The sequence below is a fragment of the Cokeromyces recurvatus genome (assembly GCF_025118155.1).
Source record: "Cokeromyces recurvatus strain NRRL 2243 chromosome Unknown BX663scaffold_28, whole genome shotgun sequence".
In the NCBI taxonomy this organism is placed as follows: Eukaryota; Fungi; Mucoromycota; class Mucoromycetes; order Mucorales; family Mucoraceae; genus Cokeromyces; species Cokeromyces recurvatus.
The window spans coordinates 61,158-74,682 of record NW_026251414.1 but is presented as its reverse complement, the minus strand read 5'-3'; the positions used below and the strand labels follow the sequence as shown (position 1 = coordinate 74,682).

Sequence of the window (13,525 nt, the reverse complement as noted above, 5' to 3'; positions counted from 1 at the left end):
ATTATTCATGTTATAAATAATAAACTTTTAACTGTGTTTTCTCTTTTTTTTTTTTTTTTTTTTTTTTTTTTTTTTTTTGATCGAAGATGATAAGCGTAAACTGTCGATTAAGAATACAAATTCAGCATAAAAGAAGAATTCCAAAGGTTTTATTTTATTTATGCTAAGCTAAACAAGATTATATTTTTGTTTGTTTGTTTGTTTATCGATACTTTATTTACGTTTCAAGTTTTTTTTTTTTTTTTTTTTTTTTTTTCTCGCTATATTCATTTATTTCCATATTCCGAAAAAGGTAAACACAATTCATAAACATAAAAAAAAAAAATAAATCTAGGATTTTTTTTTTCTTCTATTCATTTCCTTCTTTCTTTCTTTTTCTTTAATAATAGTTACATATAATGAACTGGACAGATCTATCCGAACCTACTAATATAAATTATCAAACTATGACTGCTTTAGTGCCTTCAATTGATTCAACTGACCTTAACTTTCAGACACTACCTATTACAGACCCTCATATAAAGTACCCAATATCCTATAACACAATACAAAATCCATCCACATTTCCACTTCAAACATCAACTCAACCTAGCTTAAACAGCAACTATCCTTATTCAAATTTTGATACAAGTTATAATATTTCTATCAATCACAGCAGTAGCAGTAGCAGTAGCAGTAGTAGTAGTAGTAGTAGTGCAGAAGAAGATGACACACAAATCCATAAAACAGCACGTCGCTCTGATACATCAAAACAAAAAAACACAACAACATCAGATACTGAAAAACGTAAAAACTTTCTTGAACGTAACCGGCAAGGTAAATAAATACATATACAGATCTATTCTTTATATGGTTGATCTAATTCTAGACTCTTTATAGCGGCATTAAAATGTAGACAGAGAAAGAAAGAATGGCTACGAAATCTTCAGGAAAGAGTTGAATTTCTAGTGAATGATAACGAACAATTACAATTACAAGCTAATGTGATGAAAGATGAAGTATTGAGTTTAAGAAGGATGCTGATGGCACATAACGAATGCCATTTTAGTAGGAATAAACCTGTTATTATGCCAACAACAATAGCAAATCCCTCTTTACAATCAACAATCAACTTTCCTCCAAATCATTATATTCCCTAGCCCATCATTTTATTTACTATAAAAAAAGAAAAAAAAACTGCACTACATCTTTATATTTAATATTATATAATTATTCCCTCTTTATATACGCGTATAAAATAAATCATAATACTTTTTATTTATTTTTTATTTTTTATTTTTACTTCTCAATTCAACATGATACTTAAATCCAGATCACCAGAGTGTAAACAATATAAGATATGAATATATAAATAAAATAAGTTATCTTTGTTCTATGTTGTTTACAAACTTCCTTTTTATTCTCTAGTGAATACAAAATATATGCATCATAAATGAAAAATACTATAAATGGAAAACAAAACAATAAAAAAAAATTGCTGATTCCGTTGTTACACCACCCAAAATAAAATCGTTGTATGTAAAAGCAGCCGCATCTAATAAATTATAGGTAGACCTTACTTTTAATCATGAAATAATAATCATAATAAAAGAGAGAGAGAGAAGTTCTCTTTTAAGCAATCACTAAAATTAGTTTATATGTAATTGACAGTTATTTTATCTATTAAAATCGTTTTTAAGATATAGCCCATAATTGGCTTTGTTTTTTCGTTTTTTTTTTATATCTCCTTCTGCGTGTCAGTATATATTTGTATAAACTAATTCTATAAGGAGCTAAACTATAATTAATCTTTGCTCTACAATGAAAACAGTTACTACAACTGAAGTGACGATCCTATCGTTTTGTTGTCTCAAGTATCTCTCTCTATTTAACAAAGAGTAGTAGTTTGCCAGAGCTGTCAGGTACCAAACATGGAATGAATTATTATTTTATAACATATTGATTTATGAGTAGTAATAGAAAGGTGACAAAAATCATCGTAAGAAGATTTCGGATAAATTATATAATCTGTTAGTTCGGTAAAAGAAAATTGCGGGGGGGGGAGGGAGGGAAAGTGAGGAAGGAGGAGTGGGAATGATAAAATGCAAAAGCGGAGAAATCACCAGCCTACTTTTTTATTCTCCTAGATAACCTGTCTTAAAAAAAAAAAAAAAAAAATTGTTTCCTGAATTGATTTAAGCTTTTGTTTTCTTTTTCTGTCTATTTTTATACATTATGTGTTGCATAGTTTGCTTTTGCAATAATGAAGAACAATATGAGTGAGACTCTTTATATTTATTTATATACATATATGTATGTATGTATGTATGTGAAAATCAGCTTCATTGAATATATCTGATGCACTCTCTACTCCTTCACCCTAATTATAGTTGTTGTATATTCGTAGACAACTACTACATGTATTCGGTGTCTTAATCTGTAATAATAACAGCAGCTTCTCAAAGTACGACGCGTCGCGTTTATTAGTTTGAATAAAAGCATTCTTATCGCGTTAATCCGTATGGAAGCTCACTAAATATTATACAGATTTGTTAAATAAAGCATTATAGTTGTATTATGGACCTTTTGACTCGAAAAATACAGTATCCTATTTTAAATTTTTTTTTCCCCTTGAAGAATTACGTTGAAAGACAATTTTGGTATAATTGTAATCAGTTTACTTTATCCTTATCAGTTTCTATAATGGAATTTATAATTTATTATCAATGATAAAGTTCATTAAATTGGAAACGCTATAATCTCCTGATATAAACAATTGATTGACCCCTTCTTGTTTTTCCCTCTTTTTTTTTTTTTTTTTTTTTTTTTTTAATATATATATGCATATAAATATATGAAAAAAGGGATAATTATATTCATTATTTTATTATAATAAAAATGACACTTTATTCCGCATGATTAAAGAGGTAACTTACACTTTCACCGTTATGCTATTTAGAAAAAGAAAAAGGCAGAGGAAATATTAATACGTAGTTAAATGTATGGAAAATGTACACTTACAGTTCTTCTAATTGCTTCAGCAAGTGTATAAGAAATATCAATAACAATCAATTTACTTGATTGATCCATCTTTTCTTTAGGAATGGGGAAGGTATTCGTGACAACCAACTAAATAATGTGAAAAAAAAAGAGAGAGAGAGAGAGTTAATTATTGATAGGAGCATATTTTGTTTGTAACTTACCTTATATACACTGTCACAAGCTTCAATCTTTTGAATTGCATTGCCACTCAAGACACCATGTGTAGCAATAATATAGACTTTATCTGCGCCACATTTCTTTACTAAATGTTCAGCTGCATCTAAGAAAGTTCCAACATTATCAATAATATCATCCTATAGATTACATAAGTATCATATATATATATATATACATATACATATAATATATTCCTCCCTACTTACAGTTAAGAACGCAATCTTGCCCTTAACATCACCAACCAAAGTAATTGTACTTTCACCATCTTTATCAGATACGACAGATACGGCAGCATTTAAGACATCCCCATTAATACCAGCATCATTTAATGAAGAAATAGAAGCAGTTAAATCTTCATCATGATTGTCTTCTTTTACAGCAAGTTCTTCTTCGTAAACACGAGCAGAGGAATCACCTTCGCCTGATTTAGGCATACCACTATAAGGACGATTTTGACCTTGAGGTCCCATACGAGAACGATCCTTATGAATTAAAGCAAAATCGAGTCGAAGAGCATCAGCCAAGGATGTAACTCTAAAATTCTGTAAAGTTAATATACATATCAATTTAGAAATAACACTATCTCCCTCTCTTTCTCCTTTTTTTTTTCTCTCTTCTTCCCTACCCTCCACTCACTTACCTCTTTGCACCACCTGCATTTTTTGAGACGATAACACCATTTTGCCAGTTGGGAACACTTTGTGTGATCCATCGAGCAATAACAGGTTCAGCATACAAGTTATCAACGGGGCGCTGAAAGAAACCTTGCATTTGTGAAGCATGAAGATCCATTGTCTAAGATACATATATATATGTATATGTATATATGTATATACATATAGATGAATAAAAAAAAAAAGTATAACGAACTGTGATACTAAAAAGTTCAACTTACAATAATATGATCAACACCAGCAACAGCCAACATATTTGCAATTACTATTCATAAAAAAATTTAATACAATAACTTGAGGTTATTGTTGTTGTTACTTACACTTGGCAGTAATGCTGGTTCTACCCTTACGCTTGCTTTGCTTACAATAAGGGAAGTAAGGCAAAACGGCAGTAATACGTTTGCTTGAACCAATACGAGCAGCTTGAATCATGATACAAAGCTCGATAATATTATCATTCATGTTGTTGGAACCAGATTGAATGATAAATACATCCTCATTACGAACAGAAACACCTAAATGAAGCAATTTAGATATTATTGATTTCTTAAATGCTTATGACCCATTTACCAATTTCAACGCTAGTTTCTTTATTGCTGAATTTCTTTAATGTACAGTTAGAAAGGGGTGTGCCGAGGCGTTTAGAGACAAGTTCAGCAAGCTCAGGATGTGAGGAACCAGCCAAGATTTTGGTATTACGCATGTTCGAAATTGTGAAATAAAACTATTGTATCGAGGTTTATCTATCTCGGACTGGAAGAAGTTAAAAAAAAAAATCTGAGGATACATTTTTTTTTTCACATTAGATGACAGTCACAAAGACTGTCGAAAAAGAGAAAAAAAAAATATTAATTTTTAAAAACAGTGAAAATTTTGATGTAAACAAAAAAGACTTTTCTATGAGTCATTGCTTACATAACTAAACCATACAACTCATTATAATTTGAGTCAACACTGAAGAAGAAGAAGGAAAAACAACAAGATGATTAAATAAACCCCATTTAGTATAATGTAAATATATTTTCTATAGCTGCTATCAAATGATAATTTATTCTATTCTATTTACATGTAGCAAATAATACCTGTTTATAACTTTTTTTTTTTTGTGATTATCTAAGTTGCATAACAATTGTTCTTTCTATTGATTGATAGTCGGTCTACAAAATTTTAATTATTATGTGAGGATTCTACTTCATCAGTTCTCCTCCTCTTTTTTTTTTTTTTTTTTTTTTTTTTTTTTTTTTTTTTTCTAAATATGATAAATTCAGTATTAGTCTATAATAAAGATAATAATTTAACAAAATTAATATTAGATAAAGACCAATTAAGAATAGAGACTGTTGATAATAATAGAGAGCAAATAGTACTAGTAGTTCAATTTGAATTTATCTATGGTATTGATTTTGATGAGGAGACGTTAATAATTCATTATGTTTCGTCAGGAAATATGAAAAGTGAACCGATTAGAAATGATAATAATCAACAACCAAATGATATCCGGCAATGGGAATTGAATACCTTACAATATAATTGTACAAAAGTGAAAGACAACAACAACGACGCATTATTATCCAGTTTTATAACATCACTTCGTGAAAGGGCTTTGCCTCATTATCGAACCTACTCAAAGACTAAAGTTTTCGTCATCTTAAATCCTACATCTGGTTCACAAAGAGCAGAAACAGATTTTATCAAGAGAATAAAACCTATGCTACTCCATGCCGGTTTCTTGGATACCAATATAACAAAGATCAATACGAAACGTAATGGTGAAACACGAGCCTTAGCCAAAGACTTGGGAAAACAACAAATCAAGCTAGAGTCAACTATTATAATTAGTATGGGCGGTGATGGTACTTTACATGAGGTTGTAAATGGTCTGGTTGATGCAATTACTATTCCAAAGGAAGGACAACAACAACAACAACGCCAACAGATCAGACTTGGTGTGATTCCAGCTGGCTCAGGAAATGCATTTGCTCTGGGTATGGGCATTCAAAGTATAGAACAAGCAACTCTAAAGATTATTAAACAAGAAAAGGAATCCCCATTTTATATGATAGAGGCCAAGATGGGATTTGCTAAAGATTGGCCAGAAAACTGTGTATACGACAATACAGATTCGATTCGTTTGTTGGTTGTCATGAGCTGGGGATTTCATGCCCAAGTCGTGTCTAAGTCCCGTTATTTACGCTACTTTATGGGTAACGCTCGATTCTCTTGGGTTGCTATGTATCTGTTAACATTCTTAAAACAATACCAAGGTGATTTACTGCTAAAAAATGCAAAGAAATATAATCGAGAGACACATCAGTTTGATGGACCCAAAACAACATGTATGTTGGACGATAAACAATTCACCTACTTTGTTGTGAGCAAGCAAGATTCATTAGAAAAAGGATTTCGAGTTGCACCTTTTGCCTCCCCACTGACTGAAGAAATGGACATCATCATGTTACGAAATGAAACTCGGGATAAATTAACAAAAGTCAGTTTAGCAGCATTTCAAAATGGCCAACATATAGATATAGAAGGAGTTGAATATTTCAAGGCATCTGAATTATTACTACGTGTGAAGGATAAAGCTGAATTATGTTTAGATGGTGAAATACATGAATTACAAGCAAATGGTATAATTCATTTACAAGCTGTTAGCTCTTCTACTGAACAAGCACAGTTTACGGTTTTTATTTAAATATAAATTATTATCCTAGTTTATTACAAAAAATAAAATAAAATAAATAAATAAATAAATAAATACATATGACTATAATACATGTTCATCTGTAGATCTCTTAAAGAAAACATTCCAAAAGGATTTACATGCTCTAACGAGTGTATTCAGTTTATCATTCACGTGAGGAGGAAAGCCATAGACAAGAAGATTAATTAATTGGGCTTTATCATAATTGTAAGGAGGGTATTTTACAGACGCGACTGGTTCTATTTTTAGGTCCTTTACCATTGTAGAACGAAGATGAGTAAAAGTATCAAAAGATTTTTCACCATGATAACATCCTGTTCCTGAAGGACCAATACCGCCGAAAGGTAATGAAAGTTCTTGGAGATGCATTAAAGTATCATTGATAAGAACACCGCCCGAAGATGTTCTGTTAAGAACTACATTATATGAAATTAATATGATATATATATTAAAAAAAATTATGTATGTGCTTACTTTTGTTATAATCATATTTGGAACTGGCAAAGATATAAAGTGCTAATGGATGGTCTCTATAGAAATGTAAAAAAAAAAAAAAAAAAAAGAAAAGTTGAAGAGGGCGGTTCATATAAAACATATAATATACATGAATACCTAGAATTAATAATAGCAATAGCTTCATCCATGTTTTCAACTGGTACAATAGGTAAGATAGGGCCAAAGATTTCTTGTTGCATCAAGGAATGTTTATAAGGATCAACAGGGGTAACGACTGTAGGAGCTATATAAAGGTTATCTCGGTCAGTTTCACCACCAATGACAATTGTATTTGGATGGCAGCTGTCTAATAAACCCTTTAAACGATCGAATTGACGTGTATTAATAATGCGACCGTAACTATTTGAAGTTTGAGGGTTTTCACCATAAAATTCCAAGATTGCTTTACGCATTGCAATTAAAAGAGGGGCTATTTGAGTCCTTTCACACAAGACATAATCTGGTGCAACACAAGTCTGCACAACAACAAGTTATTATTAATAGTTGCTTGTTGTACAAATTAATGTCGTACTTACTTGGCCATTGTTAAAGTACTTTCCCCATAAGAGGCGATGTGCAGTAATGTTTACATCTGCATCCTCAGTAATTAATGCAGGTCTATATTAAAAGGTTTTGATTAAGTCAACATACATACATATATTAAAGTTTACATGTATACTTTACGATTTGCCACCCAATTCAAGTGTAACAGGAGTTAAATACGTTGCAGCAGCAGTCATTACAATTTTGCCAACATGACCATTACCAGTATAAAAAATATGATCAAATCGATTTTCTAGTCATTTAATATGAGTCAATTTTTTTACACTATTGATGGTGTATATTTACATAATACTAACCTAAAACAGCAGTTGTTTCAGGAACTCCACCTGTGATAATAGAATAAGCACGAGGATCTAAATATTTTGGTAAAATAGTAGCAATTACATTGGATGTACTAGTAGATACTTCAGAAGGCTATAAAGAGATATTTTATTTATTTTTATTTTTATTTATTTATTTATTTTTTTTTAAAAAAAAAAGTTATACCTTTATAACAACACAGTTACCAGCAGCAATTGCACCAACAACAGGTGTAAGAAGTAGATTAATCTATATTATAAAATGAGATTTTTTTTTAACATGTATACTATTTCAATATATCTATATTTACTGGATAATTCCAAGAACCTGAATATAGAAAAAGTAAATAAACAGAAGATCAAGCTATTTAGAGTATTGTTGATGATTACCTATAACAAGAACAACTCCTTTTGGTTCCTTTCTTATAAACGTCTTATCAGTAACATTCATAAGAAATCTCTTTTTTGTATAAGTAGGCTTTATAAATTTATCTAAATTGTTGATCATAAATTTGCATTCTTCAATAACAATTGATATTTCACCGATATCAGATTCTAACTCATGCTTATGTAGATCATTCCATAAAGCTTGAAAAAGTATTGGTTTATTTTCCTCACAGAATCGAATTAAATTATTTAATTGCTGTTTACGAAAAGTAATATCTTTTGTTAAGCCTAATAATAACAATAAAAAAAAAACGCCTTCATAAATGTATACCATATATATAGAATGTATTATGTAATATAGAAACACACCTGTATTAAAATGAGTGCGAAGGGCTTCAATTTTACCGGGAATAGATTCGATTGATGTTGGATATTCAAAAGACATTAAGGACAGTATAAAGTATATGATGACCTGAAGAAAGAAGGAATTATTATATATTAAAGAAGAAAAGAAATCAAATAATAAATAAAGTTTGGTTACTTATTATAATGCATTGAGGCGGCGAAATTTAACTTTTCACAAAATTTAGTACACAATAAAAGAGAAGATATTAATTGGTTCGACATTTTATTTCAACAACTCAGAGAAGACGACAATGTTAGCGGAACATTTTTAGTAAGTATTGAAATAATGAATTAATATAAATTTCTGATTTTAGGAAGATTATATTTCCTATTCACTAGTTAAATGCTGAAATCATATTATTGATTAAATAACAACAGGAACGAAGATAGATCACACACGTATACTCATAATATACGTTTTCCGTTTAAAGCTAAATTATTCTATATTGCTTAGTTATACATAAGTTTAAAAGAATCGTGCTGTATTTTTTTTTTTTGTTTAAGAAAAAAAAGTGTACTAAGCATATTAGAACATGCATTCATATGTTACATAGACAAGTTTAAAAAGAAAGAGCTTGATTTAGCTATTATCTATTGATCAAAATCATGTGAAGCTTTTAATTTGATGGCAGTTCTATTCATTCTATCTTGGAATAAGATAATTACTTGACAAGTTCAGTTTAAGGGCCTCAAGGATAGTCAATTTATTAAATCATGACTTATTTTAATATGAGATAATTGTCTATATAACAATGCTATATAGATTTAAACAAGTCACTTTTTATATCATACTATTGTTGCTTGTACCTTTTTTTTTTTTGTACTTTATTTATACATTTATATGTCTCTGCTATTCCTATGATGATTACAACATATAAATTCGAGATTATTATGAACTTAATAGTATTTTTGGTTTGTTTGTCTCCTTCTCCCCTTTGATGTTTTTATATGGCGTTGATCCAAGGATAAATCTTATTATCCGCTGAGATAAAATACTTAGATGGTATGTGGTACAGCCTTTATGAACTTTTTTTTTTTTTTTTTTTTTAATTATCTCTAATGAATAATAATGAACAAATATATACAATAGATTCAAGTAGTTACCTTTGCAAATAGATACTTAAATATGTAAATGGCGTAATCATGTCATACATCTGTTGGAACAATACACTTTAAATGATCGGGCAATAAATTAACTTTTAAGATTTTGTTAGGTACGCAAAAAGTGGTGATTGTAGTCAACAACGGCTACTTAAGTTCATCTATGTTTGTAATTGTTAACAATTAACCATTTCTAACTGTTTTTACAATTGAAACAAACGTTATACGTATTCTTCTTTCTATTGAATTGAATAAAATCTTTAAACACTAAAATCAATAAAAAGATAATCTTTGTTTGTTTTTTTTTTCTTTACTAAAAACCAATCCACATGTATTTTATTATTCATTTCAAAATTTTGCAGTTAAATACAATTATGTATAAGTTAAATTGTAATGAAAATAAAATTGATGTAAAAGCTGTGTACTTATTGATGTAGTGAATAGCTATTCTCCCCCTTTTTTTTTCTTTAATTATTGTAATTGGTCTAGTACAATTAGCAGCTAATCAACTTGTGTTTGTTACTGTGACGTGAAGCAAGTACGGTCATTACTATACATGAAAGAATGAAGCCACTAAATTTAAAGAATGCTGATCGAGAAAATTGTCGCTCTTCTTCTGGTGTACGAAATGAAGAATATATCTTCCAAAGGTTAGGTAATGCCATTTTTATAAATGTATGTATATAAAGAAAAACATGTATAATCTTTTCTAAAATGAGAAAGCTTTTCAATAAACTGAGAAAAACTCTATTGGCTGATTGAGAAAATAAAATTTCTATAATCAGAAAGGCTTTCACTGTTTATTAAGGGGCAATGAGAACAATAGAAATGCATATGAAACACAATCTTTCAAGCACAAAGATATAAATAGCAGAGATTAATGATGCAAAGTACGAATAGAAACTCAAGAAAGTAATAGTAGACATCGAGGAAGAGATAATGAAGAATACCTAAAATTATAAATAATATAAAGGAAGACAATTATGACCAATATATGAACAGGGAATGAAAAAATTCAAATTTAGAGAATTCATCAGCAGTTTTTGCGAGCAATACCACAATGATTAAATGAAAAAAGAAAATATTACACTAAAAAGCAAGCTGTTGACTTTATCTCTTGGAGAGATAAAATGACTAACATTATTATTGTGCCAGCAAGAATAAGCGTTTCACTTTCTATTGTATATCGATTTCAAAAGACATAAAATGGAACACGCATTTCTACTAAAAAAAGAGAGAGAAAAATATTCGATAACAAAATAGATAAAACAATAGATAATTTTTGTATTATTTGACAACGTGATGGATGCTCTTAGTAAACATAAATTATCATACTTTTCTTTAAAATTATTGTTATAGATTCCTACTCTAGAAACTCAGATTTCCAACACATTAGAAGAAATCAAGGCCAGGATTTTGAGCAAGCCAGTATTCAAAATCTCTAATACCACCCTCCCCTTTTTTTATTTTAAGAATACTTTTTTTTTTTTTTTTTTTTTTTTTTTTTTTTTTTTTTTTACATAGCTTTATTAAATACCTATAATCTCAATCAATCCACAAATACTTGATGTAATAATTGTATTCTGTTTTACGAGCTTTTGTTTGTGATTAATTATTTACTACTCTGGTTTTTGTTACTAATAAAATACAAGCTTAGGTATTGATTTTATTTTATTTTTTTTTAAAGCAAAGGTATACTATCCTAGAAACAAATGCCCCTGGTTACTAGAAACAATCCTGTCAATAAGCCGTGGTAATGTAGATATAGATTATTGTCAATAAGACACACTTCTAAAGCCCTTTGGAAAATAGAAATAATAACTTTGCAACTTTGTATCTTTTTCATCCCTAGCGGTTACTGATTTATAATGAGTATAATGAACTTCTTATCAGGCGTCTTTATTATTGCTTCCTTGAGTTTCATTCGTACTCTGCATTATTAATCTCTGCTATTTATATCTTTGTGTTTGAAAGATAGTGTTTCATATGCGTTCCTATTGTTCTCATTGCCCCTTAGTAAACAGTGAAAGCCTTTCTCGTTTTTTTTTTATATTAATTTTTCTTTCTATTGCATAGCTTTCTTATTTATTTGGAAAAGACAAAATACCATGAAATGCTTTTTTTTTTGTTGTTATTACCAGTCACAAATAGGTAATGGGTGAAATGTAATTCCGAAAAGATCGAATCATAAATAACATTCAAATTTAGTTGTTTGTTGTATATCCAGGCTTTTTATTCTTTTTTTTTTTTTTTTTTTTTTTTTTTTTTTTTTTTTTTTTTTTTTTTTTTTGCTCTTCTTTTTCTTTTTCTTTTTTTCAATTATGACCCAAAGATTAAATTTAGTTTTGAATACCATTGGATTTTTATCCAATGTTTATGCTCTCCGAAATATGAATACAGGACCTTTTGAAAATCATTATGCTTTAGGTTTTGGTGGGCAATATCAGGTACATTTCAAAACGCCCTTTTTTTTTCTTTTTCATTCAATAAATTTTCTTACATAAAAGAAAACATATAGTATTTGACAATTCTAGGCTTAACTATTGCTACAATCGCTTTTACATTAAAGATTATCCGATACTTTATACCCAAGTTTTCTACAGGTAAAGTAAAAGTAATAGTATTTCAAGTAGTAGTTTATTTACATTATAGATACTAGTTATTTACGAAATTATAACAAATATTGCTACACCAGTAAGTGAAATTATATACATATTATTATTATTATTTTTTCTCTTTAAAAAATAAATAAATAATAGGGTTAATCATATCAAATATTATAGTTAGAAGGACTTATTAGCGTTCTATATTGGTCCATGATGCTTCTAGATCCTCATCTTTTAATTCCAAAGGATTTGCCTGGTATTCCTTTAATATTGGATTGTACATTACATTTATTTCCAGCTGTCTTTTTATGGATTGATTTCTTAGCATTTGATATTGATTTTAAACGTTCCAACACACATGTAGGTATGATTTCAGCATTTACTCTCTTTTATTTTGCATGGTCTTGGTATTGTCAGCATGTGAATGGCTACTGGGCCTATCCATTTTTAGCTGAATTTACTCTCTTCATGCGTATAGGTTTCTTTGTTGGTTCAGGACTCTTGTGTTGGGGAATGTATGAAATTGGAGCTAAAATCCATGATAAAATTCATACTAGTCATGATAAAGCTAAAAAAAAATTGACCGAAAAGAGTCTTTAAAAAATATATCGCATAAAACAATAATTTGTAATGTTAAATAAATAAGGTAGTTAATAAATATAAAGTATATACAAGTAATGCTTGATATTTATAAATCTTATTTCACTGTTCATATATTATGAGGAATTATATAAACTTGGTCCAAGTACTACATATAAAGAAATTCTGAAAAGATATGTTATTTTAATTCTATTATAATAATAACGGGCATGAATTGATAATTTTTTTTCTTTAATGGAATTAAAAAAAAAAAAAAAAGAGTTCGAATTTCGAAAGAACCTTATGTTAAATGGTTGAAAACCTTATACTAATATACAAGTTTAGATAGCAAATATGTGCATGTATATATAATTTGAAACAATAGCTCAGAAAAAATATATCGTATTTTTAATAATCTCTGCTTTATATATCTCCTAGTATTTCCTTTCCCTTAATTTAAAAGCTTATTATATGATAAAATAAAACAAAAAGAAACTTGTCAATTTCCCTCTT

General features: G+C 28.9%; 5 protein-coding genes across 5 annotated transcripts; 3 read left to right on the top strand and 2 right to left on the bottom strand.

Annotated features, from left to right (window-relative positions):
- Positions 1–247: 247 nt before the first annotated feature.
- On the top strand, positions 248–1,280 carry BX663DRAFT_520069 (uncharacterized protein). Its single transcript, XM_051529072.1, has 2 exons — positions 248–816; positions 880–1,280. Exons 1-2 carry the CDS (start codon positions 399–401, stop codon positions 1,137–1,139), a joined length of 678 nt encoding a protein of 225 aa, XP_051379682.1. The 5' UTR covers positions 248–398; the 3' UTR covers positions 1,140–1,280.
- Positions 1,281–2,824: 1,544 nt separating this feature from the next.
- On the bottom strand, positions 2,825–4,691 carry BX663DRAFT_520065 (phosphoribosyl synthetase-associated domain-containing protein). The gene is made up of 7 exons (XM_051529071.1): positions 4,193–4,691; positions 4,094–4,137; positions 3,839–3,993; positions 3,405–3,732; positions 3,183–3,335; positions 3,001–3,108; positions 2,825–2,930 (listed from the first exon to the last, which is right to left on the bottom strand). The coding sequence occupies exons 1-7, from the start codon at positions 4,332–4,334 to the stop codon at positions 2,886–2,888; spliced, it is 975 nt and encodes a 324-aa protein (XP_051379681.1). The 5' UTR covers positions 4,335–4,691; the 3' UTR covers positions 2,825–2,885.
- A 420-nt stretch (positions 4,692–5,111) lies between these two features.
- On the top strand, positions 5,112–6,713 carry BX663DRAFT_520060 (ATP-NAD kinase-like domain-containing protein). The gene is made up of 2 exons (XM_051529070.1): positions 5,112–6,582; positions 6,649–6,713. The coding sequence occupies exon 1, from the start codon at positions 5,128–5,130 to the stop codon at positions 6,565–6,567; it is 1,440 nt and encodes a 479-aa protein (XP_051379680.1). The 5' UTR covers positions 5,112–5,127; the 3' UTR covers positions 6,568–6,582; positions 6,649–6,713.
- Positions 6,586–8,806, bottom strand: BX663DRAFT_520058 (Aldehyde/histidinol dehydrogenase). The gene is made up of 10 exons (XM_051529069.1): positions 8,691–8,806; positions 8,325–8,609; positions 8,246–8,262; positions 8,122–8,184; positions 7,932–8,049; positions 7,756–7,867; positions 7,608–7,689; positions 7,189–7,547; positions 7,051–7,106; positions 6,586–6,992 (listed from the first exon to the last, which is right to left on the bottom strand). The coding sequence occupies exons 1-10, from the start codon at positions 8,764–8,766 to the stop codon at positions 6,640–6,642; spliced, it is 1,521 nt and encodes a 506-aa protein (XP_051379679.1). The 5' UTR covers positions 8,767–8,806; the 3' UTR covers positions 6,586–6,639.
- A 3,300-nt stretch (positions 8,807–12,106) lies between these two features.
- On the top strand, positions 12,107–13,133 carry BX663DRAFT_520053 (FAR-17a/AIG1-like protein). Its single transcript, XM_051529068.1, has 4 exons — positions 12,107–12,274; positions 12,346–12,430; positions 12,487–12,521; positions 12,611–13,133. The coding sequence occupies exons 1-4, from the start codon at positions 12,149–12,151 to the stop codon at positions 13,031–13,033; spliced, it is 669 nt and encodes a 222-aa protein (XP_051379678.1). The 5' UTR covers positions 12,107–12,148; the 3' UTR covers positions 13,034–13,133.
- Positions 13,134–13,525: the final 392 nt, after the last annotated feature.

Excerpts from the sequence above, each read along its gene's own strand:
- BX663DRAFT_520069 (XM_051529072.1), top strand. The coding sequence starts at position 399 with ATGAACTGGACAGATCTATCCGAACCTACTAATATAAATTATCAAACT. Across the intron at positions 817-879 it reads TCTTGAACGTAACCGGCAAG|CGGCATTAAAATGTAGACAG; the intron begins GTAAATAAATAC and ends GACTCTTTATAG.
- BX663DRAFT_520065 (XM_051529071.1), bottom strand. The coding sequence starts at position 4,334 with ATGAATGATAATATTATCGAGCTTTGTATCATGATTCAAGCTGCTCGT. Across the intron at positions 3,994-4,093 it reads CTGGTGTTGATCATATTATT|ACAATGGATCTTCATGCTTC; the intron begins GTAAGTTGAACT and ends TATGTATCTTAG. Across the intron at positions 3,336-3,404 it reads GCAAGATTGCGTTCTTAACT|GATGATATTATTGATAATGT; the intron begins GTAAGTAGGGAG and ends TGTAATCTATAG.
- BX663DRAFT_520060 (XM_051529070.1), top strand. The coding sequence starts at position 5,128 with ATGATAAATTCAGTATTAGTCTATAATAAAGATAATAATTTAACAAAA.
- BX663DRAFT_520058 (XM_051529069.1), bottom strand. The coding sequence starts at position 8,766 with ATGTCTTTTGAATATCCAACATCAATCGAATCTATTCCCGGTAAAATT. Across the intron at positions 8,050-8,121 it reads GTAACTGTGTTGTTATAAAG|CCTTCTGAAGTATCTACTAG; the intron begins GTATAACTTTTT and ends ATCTCTTTATAG. Across the intron at positions 7,107-7,188 it reads ATTGCTATTATTAATTCTAG|AGACCATCCATTAGCACTTT; the intron begins GTATTCATGTAT and ends ACATTTCTATAG.
- BX663DRAFT_520053 (XM_051529068.1), top strand. The coding sequence starts at position 12,149 with ATGACCCAAAGATTAAATTTAGTTTTGAATACCATTGGATTTTTATCC. Across the intron at positions 12,275-12,345 it reads GTTTTGGTGGGCAATATCAG|TATTTGACAATTCTAGGCTT; the intron begins GTACATTTCAAA and ends GAAAACATATAG. Across the intron at positions 12,522-12,610 it reads TAACAAATATTGCTACACCA|TTAGAAGGACTTATTAGCGT; the intron begins GTAAGTGAAATT and ends CAAATATTATAG.